Source organism: Protopterus annectens, chromosome 3.part1 (genome assembly GCF_019279795.1).
Source record: "Protopterus annectens isolate FY-2018-M chromosome 3.part1, PAN1.0, whole genome shotgun sequence".
NCBI classification, from domain to species: domain Eukaryota; kingdom Metazoa; phylum Chordata; order Ceratodontiformes; family Protopteridae; genus Protopterus; species Protopterus annectens.
In genome coordinates this window covers 505346390-505365209 of record NC_056732.1, presented here as the reverse complement: position 1 = coordinate 505365209, position 18820 = coordinate 505346390, and the positions used below count along the sequence as shown (strand labels likewise).

Genomic DNA, 18820 nt, shown 5'->3' with positions numbered 1-18820 from the left:
CAATGGATTCTCTTTGTGAGGTATTTCTGTGGCCTCTCCAGTAGGGGCAAGTGTTTGGAGAGTTACATACCAAATGGGGTGTTATACTCAGTTATAGGCCTAATAAGTGAGGAGTACAGAAAGGTAATAACCTCCCTTTTTTTTCTGGATGCAATCCCTTTACTTATGAGATGAACCAAGTAAAAGGCTACATGATGGTCGAATCTGAGATTGTTGTCAACCTGAGTACTCAGGTCTCTCACCACAGGTTGTGTGCTAAGGGGGTTGCCGTTGATGTGGTAATCAGCAGGGACTTTGTTTTTGCTGAATGGTATGCTAATACATTTTTCTGCATTTAACTTAAGGCCGCGATTTTAACACCAGTCATTTGTTGCTGTGAGACCCTCTTGCAGTATGTTAACATCATTTGAGGTGTCAGTGACAGCACCCAACATACAGTCATCCAGAAACTTGGTCAGCCAAAGGCCCTTTGTCTTTGCCTGGACCTCTGAGAAGTAGATGCCAAACAGTCGGGGGTCCCAGGACAGATCCCTGGGGAACACCACTAGTGAAAGGTCTGCTGTCAGAGGTGGGGGCACCCATTTTGACCTTGTGGGTCCTATCGGTGAGCCAGTTGGCCACCCACCTGACGAGATAGGGATTTACGCCAAGTTAAGTTAGCTTTTCTATGATGCCTGAGTGGGGGATTGTGTCAAAGGCCTTGGCCAAGTCAAGGTAAGCTGTATGTACTGACTTTCCCTCATCCAGGGCCTTGGTGACAGTCTCATCAACTAGGCCCATCACGTTGTGCAGTATTTTATGTAAAATCATGGCAATGGTCATAATGGAACTTTACAAAGACAATACAGATGTCTTACTTCTGTTAGATAAAGAACAGTATGGGGTTTTTAAGTGGAGATGTTGCCTTTTGACTGTTGTGACATTCTTTGTGAAAACAGCACTCGAGGAACAGCTGGTAATGCACATTGTTTATCCTGATCTTGCAAACGCTTTTGATACTATTCCACATAAAGGAATAATTGACAAATTAAAAGTATTAAATGTCCATCTAGGTGTAATTTAATGGGTAAAACACTAGTAAAGAAGAATGGCACATCAAGTCAAGCTAGAGTATTGACATTCTCTCTCAAACAAAGGTCACAACTGGGGATTTTAATTGGGGACACCTTTTTTTGGGCTGATTTTCTTACTTATGAAAGTGTGAAATTGACTATTGGAAACTTGATATGCTGACTGGATAATGATTATTTCAATAAAACATGTTGATATTCTTCAAGATAGTCTGTAAAAAATGCACACATCTAGTGCAGCAGTAGTGACCTCACCATGAATATCAGTATTAGGAGATTAAAAAAAAGACATGAAAACATGATTATAAAATAAATGGTCAAATTATAAAAGTGACATATCACTAAAGCTTTAGGGACAGTGATAGGCAGCAATGTAAACTTTATCCCTGTGCATCTCCGGTTTGTGGATGAAAGGGTCTTTGGACCATCCACCTACCTGGTTGCAAAAAAGAAAGTAAATAAATAAAGAACTGATAAAATACATTTATATTATGCAGTTTGTTCAATACTGAAGAGCACGTTTAGTCAGTCTAGGTTAAATGTTTCTGGCAACCCACAGGCCACATGAGGCTCTACTGGACAACAGTTGCAGAGTCCTTGTCCATCTCCCCAAAATACAAGTGCACATAGTGAAGTGTCTAATAAATCTTACTCCTAGAGGTACCTGTACTGTGAATATATTACCCATAAGAATGTGCATAGCTAACTGCAGTTAGTACATTTTAGGATTTAAAGAAAGGACTCAATGAACATTTGCCAGCTTTCTGTTCCTAATCTGTGCAAGCATTTACAATTTGTTGCTTATTTTGCCAGATATCAGTGGTCAAAGGAATATGCATTTTCCTCCGGTCTGTACTGTTCTGCTAGCACTGCCTGCCAATATGTCATAATCATGGGATTGGCATCAGAAGAGCTCAGAAAGTTCTATGAAAAGTGCCTAGTTTAAATATGGAATGGGTTTCTTATTTGTTTGTGTTTCTAGCTACAGATGCATCTGCAAAGATTTGCAGGAGATATGGTATTTGCAAGAGGGAAACAGAGATCAGACAAATGGAAACCATTCTGGATTTTTTCCAACCTTTCCATTTCATTTTGGAGCATTGTTTGCCGGTAGAAGTGTTTGCCAGAAAGAAAATGCATGGTAGTATTGTTAACAGAAAAATGGAACACTATGGAGAGTCATCTTGGCATCTGTTTTCTGCCTGCCTTCCCTGAAAAAAGTGTAATGTTGCTGTGCTTCTTGTAATCACTATATCTGAGAAGGGAAAGAGAAACAATGCAGTAAGCGTAACCAAGTAACTTACGTGTCTCTGCTGTTTTATTGTTTATGTGCTGGTATAATTTTTCTTGGAAGGTTTGAGCAATACACATCTAATGTGGTAATTAACATTTATTACATGTATATTAAAGTATATTTTGGTATCAATTTGATTTTTTCTCTCACTTAAACACGCATAGCTTATATTTGTTTTAACATAGTCTGTTTTATTTATCTCACCAATGTTTTTTTTTTTGTGCTAAGAGAATTTTTGTTGTAATTTATTTGTTACTAGTAAGTGACATGGTCTATTTCAGATTCTTTACCCACAATTTGGGGAAAATGGCAAGTATACATTTCATATCTATCTTCTTCTTCTGGCTTTTTCCCGATTAGGGGTTGCCACAGCGGATCACCTGTCTGCTCATGACTGGCAGTGGAGTTTTATGGTGCCAAGGTGCCAGGCCAGTGCCCAACCTTCCACAGAAGGCACACGCATGCACACACTCACACCTAGGGCCAATTTAAAGTGTCCAATCCACCTACAGCATGTCTTTTGGGATGTGGGAGGAAACTGGAGCACCCAGAGGAAACCCACGTGACCACAGGGAGGACATGCAGACTTTGCACAGAAGGCATCCCAGCCGAGAATCGAACCAGAGAACCTCTTGCTGTGAGGCAGCAATGCTAACCGCTGCACCATCGTGGCCACCCTTCTGTCTATATTGCCTATCTGTCTATATTATCTGTCTATTTATATATCTGTCTGTATTATCTGTCTGTCTATATATCTATAGATATCTATATCAGTTTTTGGAAGCCAATCATAAATATTTGTTTGTTAAATGGGAGAAAACTGGTGAAAACCCACCCAGAAAAATCAAGGATAGAAGTCACACTGATTTTAACATATGCAAAGATGGCAGAAATCACACTATTTTTAAAGTAAATCACGACTTTCAAATATGTTGCTTTGACACTTATGTATTCCTTCTCATCTGGGATTATTATTTGTGATTAGTATTATTTGTTGTAATCATTCTCTGCGTGGCTGTCTGTGAAAGATCACAGCTCCTTAGTTTTAGGAGCTCACCGTGATTTTAGACCACACTGAGCTCAGCCAGTACTCAGTGCAGCGCTGCATTTTTTTAGCCTTCAAAGAAGTGACCTGGAATAACCTGAGAAGTTATAAATGACACAACGTTTTCACAATTTATGACATTTGAGCCATGCAAAGCTTGAGAGTTGAATTTTGGCATCCATATCGAGAACACGTAAGTTTTTGTTACAATCAGTGATCCGGTCATAATTCTTTGTAGTGCATTGGGATTTATCTTCTGAAAAAATTAGATGGAAAAAATGTGATACATTGTACCAACTTTGAAAGCTAAGAATGCAATGGGGAAGTGGTTGACATCCTTACTTACTTCCTGTGTAAGGGAAGCAGTTGTAACCACAGTACTGGGTGTAATTTAACAGACAACAGCCAGAAAAAGGATTTGAAATTATGCCATTTCATGCCATACTGCTGCTGTTTACTGGTCAGCGCTGTCTGCTTTTCTTGCAGACTTGATGATAACAGCACCTATGGGGTGCTTAACAATTCTTTAAGTGTTGTTAAGGTTGGCTCTTGCCCTATAATAATGCTTTACCAGAATATTATTTAACCCTTTTGTAACTGTAGTCACACCACACTATGCACAACATAAGAATAACCAGTTTGGTGGCAATGTACAACAAGCCTGTAATTCCTATTAAGGTCCTTTGTCTTTTTTTGAAAGGGTGGGACTGAAAAAGGCATTGCTAACACATGAATAATTAAAGTTAAATGGAAACAGTAAGCGAGTTTACAGAGTAACATGCAATTTAAGTTTTATTGACTTATAATTAAAATATCTTATCTGTTAATATTTTATATGCGTTATAGGTGCCATTACATTTGCTTTAATTTTTGTATAAAGCACACAACATGAACAGGACATGAGAAACTGACCTAGAATATACTCTTGCAATTTTGAACTGCATATATAGCTTTCAAACAATTTTATTAAAATAAGCAAGGCATTAAGATAAATTAGTAGGATAATTGCATGTATGACTTACTTGCTGATATCTGAAGTGCAGGGATATAATCAGACCAGAAGGAGCATACCCCTGCCTTTAATCCTTTGTAATTTGGAAATCCAGCACTAAATTCTTTGTAGTTGTCTCCACCAGAATGTGGCAGGAACCTAGGCCATGGTGGAAGTGATTCACCCAAAGATGTTCTAGAATAAGTTAAAGGATAGTTGGGATTCCTAGAAAAATAAGAAAAGACATATTAACGATACACTTAAAATTTTTACAGTTTTCCAGATTTATTCTAAACCATGAGAAAGTATATGAACAGATGAATGTTGTAATTCAGAAGAAATTCCTGAGGAATCATAGACATGCTACTGCAGCACTTTAAGGGCTGCAGTACAAAAGGTATTTGCAGCTATGCAGTATTTTGTGATTCATAAATACATTAGCTGTAATGAGGAAAGATGTTTCTATTGGCTAATTTGCATGTCTATGAATCATTACTAACTGCTGCAAAACACAGATTAGTACTTCCCATGATAATTAAGTGTGGTGGCTGCATCCTTTTAGTACAGGCCCCACCAGTCCCACCCCCTACATACAGGTGTGCAGTATAACACACATACACAAACACACCACATACCCTATACCTGTCTTTGTTAGAACATTCGCAATGTCTCCTTTACCCCTGCCCAGATAATTCATGAATGATTACAATTAATCCTTAATGCCAGACATTTGAGTTTCCACTTCATATTTTTCAGCAAATATATTCTATGGCCAAAGCTGTTTACCAGGATGAGAGGTATGCCTAACACTTGCTGTCCGTCTCCTTTATATGTCACAACACATTACAGGCATTGGTTAATGACCCAGATCCTCCATATCTATTAAAAAATAGCTGTGGTACTGTTACTGCAGTCATCTAATGCAGTTTCTTGTGTCAAGGGTACATGGTTTAAATCCCTTTAACCATGTAAGGGAGTGACCTTCCACAGGACAAGCCAGCCTTTTCAAGTTTCTTACACCAATTTATACTTATCCCCAGTGATCAGGGAAATTTTTTACTAGTCAACAGTAGGGAATGTATCCATCCCAAAGGCTTGCATGCTCTTAATATGCATATTCAGCAAAAGGAAGTGTGCAAGCCTCTAGAAATTGTAGTCATGCAAAATCACTCAAGGAAATGCCTTGCCCAAGTATAAATGGCATTGGAAGCTTGACCCTAGTCTTTTGTCCCCTCTGTCCAAAACACTGGTAGAGATTATAAACTTTTGAGTCATGACGTTCTATGAATCTAAACATGTTTTGCTGCATGCTCAGCAGGAATTCAGATATGGACACAGCACCCCTCTGTCCAAAACACTGGTAGAGATTATAAACTTTTGAGTCATGACGTTCTATGAATCTAAACATGTTTTGCTGCATGCTCAGCAGGAATTCAGATATGGACACAGCACTAGTGAAATGCTAATGTTGCTTACTACTGGGTTGTAAAAACGTTAATTAATAGGCAGTTGCCATTTTTCTGGATCTTAGCAGGTTGTTTAACAGTAAGGATAATGTGCTTACACTTAAAGTTATGCTGAGTATAGATTACTATGGTAGCCTGGTAAGATATGTGTAGCACTGTGTAACGGTTACATTTATTGCATACGTACTGATTATTGCATACGTACTGATTATTGCATACGTACTCATTATTGCATACGTACTGATTATTGCATACGTACTGATTATTGCATACGTACTGATGGCATTTCTTCTTCTTCATTATCATCACATAGTGTTTCCCAGGATTACACGCTGACGCCATTTGTAGAGGGTGTTTTATATGATACTCAGTTTGACGTATTTGTGTAATATGATTCTAATACTAAAACCACAGTGTCACAATAACAGGACAGTTATCAGGAGCTGGAAAAGCTGCACGACAATCTCAAATAATCATAAAACTATAGTGGTGTCGATTATAAATAGAATGGGAATTATTGAGGAAAGGCAGAAGTTCCTGTTTTAACTTACATATAGCAGAATTCTTCTAAAGTATCATGCTAAAATGGCATTGGTTTTCTCTTTTTTAAATATGAGCTTTGCTAAAGCATTTTCCATTTTAATAGTTTAACAAGACAGTGAAACTATGACTGGTAAAGATAGGAAAGAAAAACTGGAATATCATGCCAAAGAATATTGCATTTGCTTGTTAGTAATACAATGTAGAAGAAATTATAATTATAAAAAGTATCACATTTCAAATTTTTTTCTATTAAACCAAGTACTCTATCAGCTAGGGGTCTGATTGTACATACACATAGTAAGGCATTGTTCTGTATACTGCTATTGTATTTCTCAATCTATTTAATATGAAAAATACATACAAAGGCCCTTAAAAATTGTGAACATCCAGCCAAAAACCTGGACATCTGATCAGCATAAAAATTGATTAGCAAATAACATATAACTTTTCCTGCTTCTAGCTGGAATGTCGGATACAACTTTGAAACATGTTTAAAAAAAGAACAAAAAAGATGGAAAATATTATCAAAGAAACAGGGTAAAATCTGCAAACTTTAATGAACTGTATTGAAAAATTCAACCACACGAGGTCATTTATTTTTGCTTCTGAAAATGGGAGATGTAATATTCATGTTGTCTTTTTCTCAGTTATTGTTGCCACTAGCAAGTCAGCCATGAACTATGGTTTTATGTGTACTACATGGTTTAGAAAATCACGTGTGATGAGGGGGAATTCAAAAAATGTGTGGAGTAAATAAAGTGTGAAAATAGGGCTATACCTCCAAAAATAGGTACATCATGTGCAAGAGTAAATCAGGCTTGAAACTAGGAATATCCCTCCAAAGTAGAGAAAGTTGAGAAGTCAGATTACTATGATTTCTCTTTTTTCAATTTCTCAAGATGTTTAGGGTTTTTAATACCATGGTAGGATTGAACCTGATTCCTGAGTCAGGGACTGATTAAAGTTCATGCAATTAATATTCCTTCAGTCTTTGATGTTTGCCAAAATTGCTTGTCTCAGCGCCTGCAATATACCCAGAACTGCTTTTTCCTACAATTCATAAGGTGTCACATATGCTTGAAAATTTGTTTTTTTTATTAGATATGTTGCTCCTACTACTGTTGGAGCTATTTCTATATTTATTGCACATTGTTTTTGTGTCTACTTGCATTCCTTGTTATTTTATGACTTTATGTCTCGCTTTATGCAGGACAATATAATCATGGGGTGTAGCTATTTCAGTGATTAATGCTCCTCTACTCTTTTTTTCTACTATATTTGTTTTTCCTGCTTCTACTTTCCTAACCACTGGCATTGGATGATTCCATGGAAACAGAATTTTGTATGGTTTTGCCCCTTTTACTTTTTCCAAATGTTTTAGGCTTTTCATACCTTGATGGGAATCATTCCTAAGTCAAGGTACGATTAAAGTTCATTAAATTAGTATTGCTTCAGTCTTTGATATTTGGCAAGAGTGCTCTTTTTAGCATCCACAATGCAGAGGCATAGCTAAGGAGGGACAAAGGAGGCAGCTGCCCCTGGAGCAAGGTGTTAAGGTTTGCGATAAGGAGATTCTGATTGATTGGTAGTACAGCTCCTATATTTATTTCTGTTACAGAATTTCTGAATGCCAGTACAGAAATTCATTTTAATACTGCTTTTGTGGTCAGGACTGCAGCAATGAAGCATTTTAGATCTTTGGGTCGGGTATAACTATACCACTTGGCTTGCTGCAATTTTAAAAGTAGAAGCAGCTCTTTTTTCCTCAAGTTGGAGTTGAGGGGTGCAGAAGCAGAACCTGTCAATGCAGGACATGGATGGCTTATCGAGCCACTCTCTGTGTAAATGGAGAAGCAGTTGGGACCTCTTTTAGATGCTGTCAATACTGCACTTAGGGATACTAAACATTTCTTAAGTGAATCATATTCATGGTATAAAAAATGTTGTTTTTAGTGATGATATCTTGTTTGTCCCATTGGATACAAATTCACTTTTTACTGTAATCCCCAACGATTTAGGTATTGAAAATGTTAGATCATTTTTAAATAAGCAAAGCACTTTTTTCATCATTAAATTAATGTTGGTATGTATATTACTTGAGCTTATTTTGGAAAACAACATCTTTGATTTTGGAACCGAATACTTTTTGAAAAAAGTTGATGTGGCTATGGGCACAGCTCGTGCCAATTCATATGCAAATGTTGTATTGGCACATTGAGAGATTGAGAAACTTCTCAGTGACAATCAGTTTAAATCACATTTCTTTTTTACAAACGTTTTCTTGACAACTTTTTTTTTTTATATGGAAAGGGTCACAACATGATCCATTGGAATTTGTCATATTTTTACTGGCATTACATCTTATCTTAAATTTAGTATTCAGTCATCTAACATTGATTGATTTTTTTTAGATGTTACTATCCATAGGAACTTGGGAAGTTGGATACAGGTATCTACAAGAAATTTTGTAAGAAAAATAATTTGTAGTACAAGACCAGTGTGCACCCTAGACCTATTCCTGGAAATGTTTTGAAAGGTCCAGTACTTAGGGTCATGAGGCTACATAATGATGACAGGATGTTAGATGGAGCTATTAGCAGCCTGAAACAAGAATTTTGGGCAGAGGTTGTACTCTATCTGAGACAGAGCATACAATAGAGGAAGTTCAGTTCAAAAGATGTACTAAAGCCAGACTGTATTGTTCTAAGTAGCAAGAGAATGAGTCCCAGATTGAGCATCCTGCTGATACATGTAATGTCACATCTAGAGTAGTATTCACTTTTCCTAGTGATGTGGGTTTAATGTGTAATATAATTAAGAAAATCTGGTCTGTCCTTATGACAGATGCTGATTTAAAGAAAAGCCTAGGACCACTTTCCAAATTTGTACTTAGGAACAACAACACGCCCAAACAGTATTTATGTTATAGACAAAAGCCCCCTGCTATCAATTGTTGTCAGGAGACAAGGAACTTTTCCCTTTCGACCTTGGAGTGCATTTAAGCATATTTGGAGTGTGACATGTATAAGGCATCCCACATCTGGCAAGAGTATTAAATTTAGTTTTTATGTAGATTGTAGAACTAAAAACCTGGTCTGTTTGCCACAGTGCATGAAATATGAAGGGTTTTATACAGGCAAAACAACTTGCACACTCAGGGAAAGGGAGTTGGCATGTTGTAATGATGTTAGCAATTAGAAAATTAATAGTGCTTTAGCCCAACACATTTCTGAAAGAGGCTGTGAGCATTCATTTAAATTTTTAGTTTTCAATTTGTTTAAGGACAGTATTACGGAAGGTGATATATGTAATAGAACTGAATGTAGTAAACTGTGATGGACTGTTGATTTTAGAGTGAATTTTTATCCAGGTCTCAATAATCATGTTTCTTTAAAACCTGTCTTGAAAAAGAAAGGTTTAACTCACTGATTTTATTGGTTTTAGTTTGTCATAGGTTCATAGGTTTATAGGTTCATACTAGGCTATCTGCCCTAGGGCATTTATAAGCCTAGCCAGAATGTGTTTGGCTTTTGCCACCCATTTTATATTTATTTTGCTATGCCCTTTCTCGAGGTTAGTATACTGTGCCTCTGTCTAACAGTGACACAGAAGTGATACCCGGAGTAAACCTACGATCTCCCATCCACTCATCAAGATTCCTCTTGAAGAGAGTCAATGAGGGACTCTGCCTAACCTGGACTGGGATTTTATTCCAGAGTGAAGGGAGCCTCTGGGTTATGAATCTGTCCCTCCAGCATGTCCTATTTATTTCAGTGCTGAGGTTCAAGTGTCTCGAGCACGTAGCTCGATGGGATTTGGATTTTCTGAGGTGCAGCATGTCCATTAATTCCGGGTTGGACATGGCTTTATACATCAGGCACAGATCGCCTCTGAACAGGTGGTATGCCACTGAGTAGAGCTGGAGTTTCTTTAACCGGGCAGCATATGGCATCTGTTTGAGCCCTTTGATCCTCTTGGTGAGGTACTTTTGGGGTCTTTCCAGTTGCTGCAGGTGTCTGGTAAGGTACATCCCAAAAGGGGCATTGTACTCAATTATGGGCCTGATGAGGGATGAGTAAAGAGGCACGATGACGTCCCCTGATCTAGATGTGAATCCCTTCATGATTAGGTGGGCTATATAAAATGTTTTTCTAACCACTTTGGCCATGTGGTTATCAATTACTTCTTCTGTACTTAATGGATTACCACCTATGTGGTAATTTGTGGGCACTTTGTTTTGGCCAAAGGGGATGACTATACACTTTTTGGCATTTAGCTTGAGGCCATGGCTCTGGCACCAGTTGTCTGTTTCTATGAGGCCCTTTTGGAGGATGCTTGCGTCAGCTGGAGAGTCGATTATGGAGCCCAGTTTGCAGTCATCTGCGAACTTGGTCAGCCACAGTCCTTCTGTGTTTGCCTGTACCTCCGAGAAATATATACCGAACAAGAGAGGTCCCAGGACTGAACCTTGTGGGACACCACTTGTAACTGGTTTGGAGTCTGACATGGCTCCAGCAATTCTAACCATGTGGGTTCTGTCCTTGAGCCAATTTGCAATCCATCTAGTGACACAGGGGTTTATATTTAAGCTGGTGAGCTTATCTATAATGCCCGAGTGGGGTATTGTATCGAAGGTTTTTGCGAGGTCCAGTTAGGCTGTGTGGACCACCTTCCCCTCGTCAATGGCCTTGGTGACTGTTTCAAAGAAATCAACCAGGTTTAAGAGGCAGGATCTGCCCTTAACAAAGCCGAACTGGGTAGGATCCAGTATTTGTAGGTCCCCAATATCTTTATTTATAAGGTCCATGATGATCCTTTCCATAGCTTTGCAGACCAAGCTAGTCAGGCTTATGGGGCGATAGTTTCCAGGATCCGTTGAGGCACCACCTTTATGGAGAGGGACCACTGTTTCTGTACGCCACTCTTTGGGTACATATCCTGTAGTAAGGCTGAGACTGAACAGTAGTTTTATGTTTGGGTTTAGCTCTTCTTGGAGTTCATGTAGGACGCAGCCCTGGACACCGTCTGGTCCCATTGATGCTGTGTTTTTTGCTTTGGAGAGGGCGGCTCTTACCTGAGCATCTGAGATGTCAGGGGGGCAGCACTCTGCTGGGATAGATATTTGCCCTTTTGGTGGTGGGGGAGTTTGCTGAACCTGTCAGCTAGGATGTTGGCAATGTCTGTGGGTTTGGTGTATTTTTTGTCATTTTGGACTAATTCTGAGCATATCTGGGAGTTACCACCCAGGTTCCTAACATAACTAAAGAAAGCCTTGTGATTATCCTTAGTGTCCTGTGCAATTTTTCTCTCGAAGCTGGCCTTAGACAATTTTATGTGTGCCCGTAGTTTTTTGCTAATACTGATCAGTGATGCCTTCCCTTTTTGGGATTTTGCTCTGTCATTTAGTAGCTTCCTCCTTCTATTGTATAGTTTGTTTATGGCTGGGGTCCACCAGACAGGACGTCTGCCTTTGTAGGATTGGGTCTTGGTTTTATTTGGGATCGCATGATTCATGCATTCCTGAAGGTGTTCATAGAATGCGTTTATAAAGGATTCTGCGGTCTGGGCCGTATTTTCCACAGGCCGGGGCTTTGAAGGATTCCACCTCAGTTTTGAGGAGTGTGAAATTTGCTTTAGAGAAGTTTTTCACTGTGGTTTTCTGGGCAGGGGGTGGGATCGGGATGTGAATATCCAGTGAGATTAGTTTATGGTCTGATCTTACCAGTGAGGGATACACTTCTGGTCTGGAGCATAGAGTCCCCATGTTGGTGATGATCAGGTCCAGTATGTTTTCCCCTCTTGTGGGAGTGGTAACAAGTTGTTCCATAGCATTTGAGTTTATAAATTCTAGGAACCTTTGGGCTAGGGTGTTGGAGCTAGAGTAATGCTCCCAGTCTATGTTTGGGTAGTTGAAGTCGCCCAATATAATGGTGTTTGGAGAGACCTTCATATTTTCCAGTGTTCTCAGGAAGGCCAAGTGGGGTTCCTGGGTTTGGGAGGGTGGTCTGTAGCAGGCTATAAACTGGAAGGCAGTTTTATCCACTGTTAGTTGCACATGGATAGTCTCTGATGCTTCGTGCTTTGCCACCAACCTGGAGGTGTGGGTATCTTTGATGAATATCGATACTCCCCCTCCTTTTGTGGTTCGGTCCAAGTTTTGGGGCCGAAAAGCATGGTATGAGGTATAACCTGGTAGTGCTGGGGTGCTCTCGGGAGCCCTGAAACAGGTTTGTGTTACTGCACAGATATCAATGTTCTCCATGCTAAGGAGAGTTTCAAGTGCGTACATCTTGAGGTTTAGACTTCTGGCGTTGAGTAGCATTACTCTTAGTTTCTTATCCCTTGTGATACCTATGGAGGTGGGTTTGTCTTTTCAGCCTTGCCTAAAAAAGGCACTATGGGGGTAGCAAGAGCCTTTGCCAATATCCGAAAGCCCAGGGGTGACAGGTGCAAGCCGTCCCTAGCAAAGCATTGTGGCTTGTTGAGCATATCATCCCAAGCTGACAGGCATTGGATCCCCTTTGAATGACACCAGTACTTAAGCCAATTGTTGAAATTGATCATCTTGTCTTCATATTGTGGCATCATTCTTGGTGAGGGTAAGATGCTACTCAAGGTCAGGGTCATACCGGCCTGGGCTACATGCTCAGAGAGCTCCTTTATGTCTCTTTTCATGTAGTCCAGGGAGGTACATCTCAGGTCATTCACACCAGCATGGACAATGACTGAGTCATATTTGTACTTGCCTTGAAGTGACCTGAGTGCTTGTGTTATGTGGCGGATCCTAGCGCCCGACAGGCTGCTCACCGTGACCCTCTCCTTGTTCAGCCTGGTGAGCGGGACGTCAGTGTGCCTGATGATAGAGTCACCTATTGTCATGTGCTTTCTTCTATGTTTTTTATTGGACGAGTATGTATTTGAATATTGTTTTAAACTGCTCTAGTTCCGTTTCTTGTTAATGGTCTGAAGTAGTGGTATACCCATTAAAGCGCTTACCATTTTTATTTTGTATGTTTTCTATTTTTTTAGTTATTAAAGTCTTTTGGCCAGCCTGGACGTCTGCTTTGATTTTAATATATTTATATGCTTGGACTCTGTCCTGGTTCCTTCATCCAACCTTTCTGTTCTCATCAATGTAGGAGTGTCACACAGATTGGAATGGACCTTTTCTAATTAATTTTTTATTGCTTCTCAACTTGAGCTTGCGGGGTAAAGAAATGGGACCTGGCTTGCACTTGATGTTAGGAGTGCTACAACAGTAGACTGATCAAAATGGACTTTTTTCTTTCTTTTTTTTCTTTTTTTGTTTTGATCTCCCCATCTTTCAGTTAAGGGGCACCGGATTGGGGAGGGGCACCAGGCAACAGATGAGCCAGCTATGGTTCAATTTATCCACGTTTTCTTCCTTCTGCAGTTCATCAGGGGTTACATGTATTGGTGGCACACTTAAGTATGCTTATAAATTCTTTATTATTTGTTGCAATGCTCCTACAACCATTGGAACTGTCTGGGTCATTTTATTCCACACTGTTCTTGTTTCCGATTACAAATCATGGTATTTTATGACTTTGTTTCTCTCAGTGCACAAACCACTATTATTGATGGTTATCGCTGTTTCAGTAGTTAGCTGTACTTTTGTCCTCTTTCCTTGGACTACTGTATCTAGTTTACTTGCATCTAACTGTTGGTATTAGGCGATCCCATGTGATCTGAACTTCATCACTATCAATAATGCTTTACAGTTTATGTTTTGAATACTTCTCAGCTACCTGGACATTGTAGTAATTGCACAATCTCCAGTGCAACAGTCTTGCCACATTATTGTGCTTCTCAGTATACAGACCTTCAGCCATGAGTATATTGCAACCAAAAATGAAATGTCCAACTTTTTCCAGTGCTGTTTTACTGAATACACATTTGTCGGTTTCTCCCACTTTTTCCTATTAGCCTTTCATCTTCAAGTTTAAATTCACGTCCCCTTAACCATTCCTGCATCATATCTTGGTCAACATATGGTTGAGGTAGGAATTCTATACATTTAACAGTGTATGTGACAGTTTTATAATTTTTTTCCTTTTTTCTCATCCTTCAATTTATATTATTTATTTTATTTTGGCACTTTCAGTTGCTGTCTGATTCTCATTTGCTTCTAGTTTAATTTGCATTCCAACTCCTTTCAAAAATGCTTCTGCAAAACCAAGCAAAGCTGTCATTTTAGACTTCTCCTATACATACTTTAGAACTTTGACAAATAATCACCCTGAAATATCCCCCTTTAAATGTTTGCCTCTTTAATAATAAATTTCCCTTGAGTTCAGTAAATATATATATGCAGCCCCACGACTGCAGATCTATACATGTAGTCAGTTATGTGCAAGCCTGTACTTCTTTCAGACCAAGGGATTTTGGTATTATCACATTTGATAAGAATGAAGCATTTTTCTTGTTTCTTCCCCTACCCATTCATGCTGTTCGGGTGCAGTCATTCACACCAAAGCTGTAAGTTAGAATAACACCAAATTGATTTACATCTTGAACTTTATTCTCAGATGTCAATGCAGTTTTCAGTATTAGCTTCAGTCTTCTGAAGACTCCTTACTGTGCTTTGTTCTCATTTGTTCACTTTTTATTGCAGACCCTTCAGCTCTTCCCAAATATTTATACACTCCCTTTTGTTCAGGTGTCTTTTTTTTTCTATCATATTCCTGGCCCTGGTTGATATTTTCTTGGTCCTGCCACTTTCCTTTTATAAATGTTGCTTTTACATATTTATCAAGATCATTTTTTTTTATTATGTCACCCGAGAAAGTTTTAACAATCATACTTAAACTTTCAGATCCTCATCACAAAACGTATTCGTAACGCATGTTGCAAAGACATGCATCTGGACTGTTTCTCCCCGGGCCTCCGTTGAAAATTGACTTCATTCCAAGCTGGACTTTCCCGGTTAACAAATGTTAAATAAATAAAATAAAACATTTAAAGTTTAAATTATCCAGAAAAAAATATACGTGATATTCTTGAACAGAGCTGGTATTTGGAAGTTAAACTTTAACCATAACATAGTCTACTAAGTAAACAGGACAGTAGGTAAATGTAAGACAAAATAACACTTGTGGCAAATAATCAGCCTGAAATATCCCCTTTAAATTTTTGCCCGTGTAACAATAATTTTCCCTTTATCTTGGTTCAGCTGCAAAGTGATTTGCTACTATTTAATAGCCACTGCATTCAATTGATCAATACATCTTTAAGCATTCCATAATCCATGAATGTAGGACACTGTTTAATCTTTTTTTTTATAATCTCTCCACACCATACATAGATCCTTCCCCTTTGTACAACTATCTGTTATGGTTTATTTAATAATAAATGGTCATTTGTTCCATATGATTTTTATTACATTTTTGTTCTATCACCATGATTTTTTTAAGATGGCTATAAACTCAGCCTGCATCAATTTTAGTATCTAAATTATATATTGTCAGAAGACAAGTTATAGTTCTTAGGATGGCTTTCAGGTTCATTCTTAAAGAGGAGAATTTTTTTTCCTGTCTGTTTGGGATTTTCATAAAAGTAATTTTGACTCGGGCTATATCTATGTAGAAAAATGCCAATATATTTTAGACAAAAGTTAGGCACTGTAGGTGGACCCAGGTTTTTCACTTAGGAGGTTTTCTTAAATTTGTCTGAATTTCTATGACTGTTAACTTCCTTCCATTTCATATTGTCTCAGTTTGAGCTTTTTCATGTTTACTTTAACCCTTCTACCCATTTTGCATATTTGTCTTGTTCAACAGGGTCTTCATAAATGCTTTTTCAAAATGTACTTATTTCTTCTTTTTGTATGCAACTTGTTAGAAAAATATGTATTTGAACATATATAAAGTGCTAGTTAAAAAGCAAATAGTATATAATGCCTTCTATTCTATTAATAATATGGCAATAAGAATGATTTTACATGTAATTGCTTGAAGCTTTGGAACTGCAGTGTATTTGAACTCTGACCCTGGCAGTAGCCAGCTCAGCAAGCTTATGTTTTTCACTAATGATTATCTGCTGGGTCAGGAAATTAAATGTATAAAGCATTGAAAATCTTCTTTTCCTTCCTCTAGGACAATTGACCTTGTAAATGTTATCAAGATAAGACGCAGCTGTTGGAAGAATGTTGCAAGAAGAACAAAGAAGTGTATTACAAGACTGTACCAACTATTGTATTCGAGCAGGCCTGAGACCTTGAAGGAGTAACATTTACAGAAAGACATTATAACTGACCAGGTGCTTTGCAAGGCTATATTATTCCCAAGGGAAACCTTTTTTAAAAAATATAACATCAGCAATCTTTATAAATAGAATACTGTTAGTAAGAGTGATGTAGATGCCCTGTGACTAACCACGTCAGTAAGGTGGGCAAAACCTGAATGTAAACACTATAAAATATTCTGTACTTCCTGCATCATGTCAGACAAAATTCTGTACTTGTATGGTTTTTTGCCTCCTGGTGTACACTAGTAAACTTTTGCATCTGAGCCTCCTGTGTTGTTATCTTTGTTTTTATTTAACAGTTTGGTCCTTCTTGAATCGGAAACCCTCAGACAGCTACAGATCAGACTGTACCGGTGGTCGAACACTGCGCACGAGAAGCTACCAAAATGGTTCTTCTTGAAATACAAAAGACCTCCGACTGAATTGTCATTTTAAGAGGCTGGCCCCTTTCTGATCTGCGGCCGAAGAGCAGTCTCGAACTGGTCGACTCAGGAGGCTCAGGTAGGAAGATATTTGCCTTTTTTCTGTTTTAGATCAGGGACTAGGTTGCAGTAAATACTATTGTCAGAAGATTTGTTATACAGATCAGGGACAAAAGGAAATTACTGTATATTTTGTCAGAGATCAGGAAAACAGAATAAGGTAGGCAGTCATTCTAGATAAACTGTGTAAGGAACTGAAATACCACGTGGTGAAAAGGGTTACGTAACATTTTCTTTTAGTATGGGAAATCAGTGCACTAAAACATCGCGAGATCCGGCCCTAACTGAAGATGCAAAATATATGCAATTACAACGGGCTGATAATGTAAGGTATTATACAAAATGGGTTAATAAATATGGATTTGATGGTAAATTAGATAAAATTTAATTAGTTAAACTTTTAAAACAACTTAAATCTGACGCAGAAGGTCAGACAAAAAAACAACAACGATTAGGCATTCCTCAGGCACACAGGTGGATTGAGGAAGTAAACCGAAGGGAACAAAAAAACTAAAAATGCTAAGATGTTATTTTTAGATAAAGAGGATAATAATATAGTAATAGCAACGGCTCCTCCTCCCCCGCCCCCTCCGATGCCATTTTCAGGATATGAAGCAGGAGGACAAGCTGGTCCACCTCCACGTTATCCTGATCTCACAAGAACACTAAAACCATTTGTTAGAGATCCTATTGAAACTAGGTCCCGGACACGTAAAACACTTGGGGACACAGACTTGTATCAAATAGGAAAAAGCACACTAGAGGAAAATGAGGAAGAAATCTGTCCACTAATCGAGGTACCAAATCCTCAGGCAGGACAGGAAGGGCAGGACCCAACTCTTCTAGTATACAGACCATGGACACCGGAAGATATTCGGAAAGCTACAGAGGGAATCCCCCATCCAAAAGTTAATTACAAAAAGTTTTTACAAGATTTACAAGGTATGAGACTAAGTTACCACTTGAATGGGGAAGAAGTAGAAAAGGTAGTTAGACACATTGTGGGTCCAGACTGGCACATGATTTGTGACACCTGGAATCCTCGTAATGCAGAGCTTAAACCACTCCCACATAGTGACGCAGAACTAGACAACAGAGTAAAAGGTCTTACAGACCGAATTTCCGAAAAATGGAAACCTAGAGCAGATTGGACTTGCATTAGTCAATGCATACAACAAGAGAATGAAACTGCAGATGGGTATTATGGTAGATTATTGGAATGTTTCAATAACCATAGTGGTATGGCTATTCCTGAAAATCAGACACATGATACCTCGTATGAACAGCAACTGAAAAATGTGTTTTTGAAAGGTTGCATTGCACCTATCAGTAGCTTTATTACGAAGCACATGATAGATCATCGAACAAGTAGGCTACAAGCCTTACTTGAATATGCTAGACATGCTGAAAGACACTTTAATAGTAAAAAGAAAAAGAAGACACAAGTCTTCACTGCTGAAGACGGAACTGAAGTTTTTGTAGTACAGTCCGGTAAAAAGGGTAATAAAAATGCCCAGGGAAATAGACAATCTGACAAACGGTCAGAAGATTTTGAAGAGAGAAAAAAGAAAGGTGAGTGCTTTAAGTGCGGAAAGAAAGGACATTTAGCAAGGGATTGCAGGCTAAATAAAAAGGTGACTACAGAAAGTAAGGGTGATGAGGA

General features: G+C 38.5%; 1 protein-coding gene across 1 annotated transcript in view; it reads right to left on the bottom strand.

The window, feature by feature from the left end:
- TG (thyroglobulin) overlaps nucleotides 1-18820 on the bottom strand; it is a 2464750-nt gene that overhangs the window by 13457 nt on the left and 2432473 nt on the right. The window contains exon 48 of the mRNA XM_044066937.1: nucleotides 4432-4625. Within this exon, the coding sequence (XP_043922872.1) occupies nucleotides 4432-4625 (194 nt within the window). The remainder of the gene's footprint in view (nucleotides 1-4431; nucleotides 4626-18820) is intronic.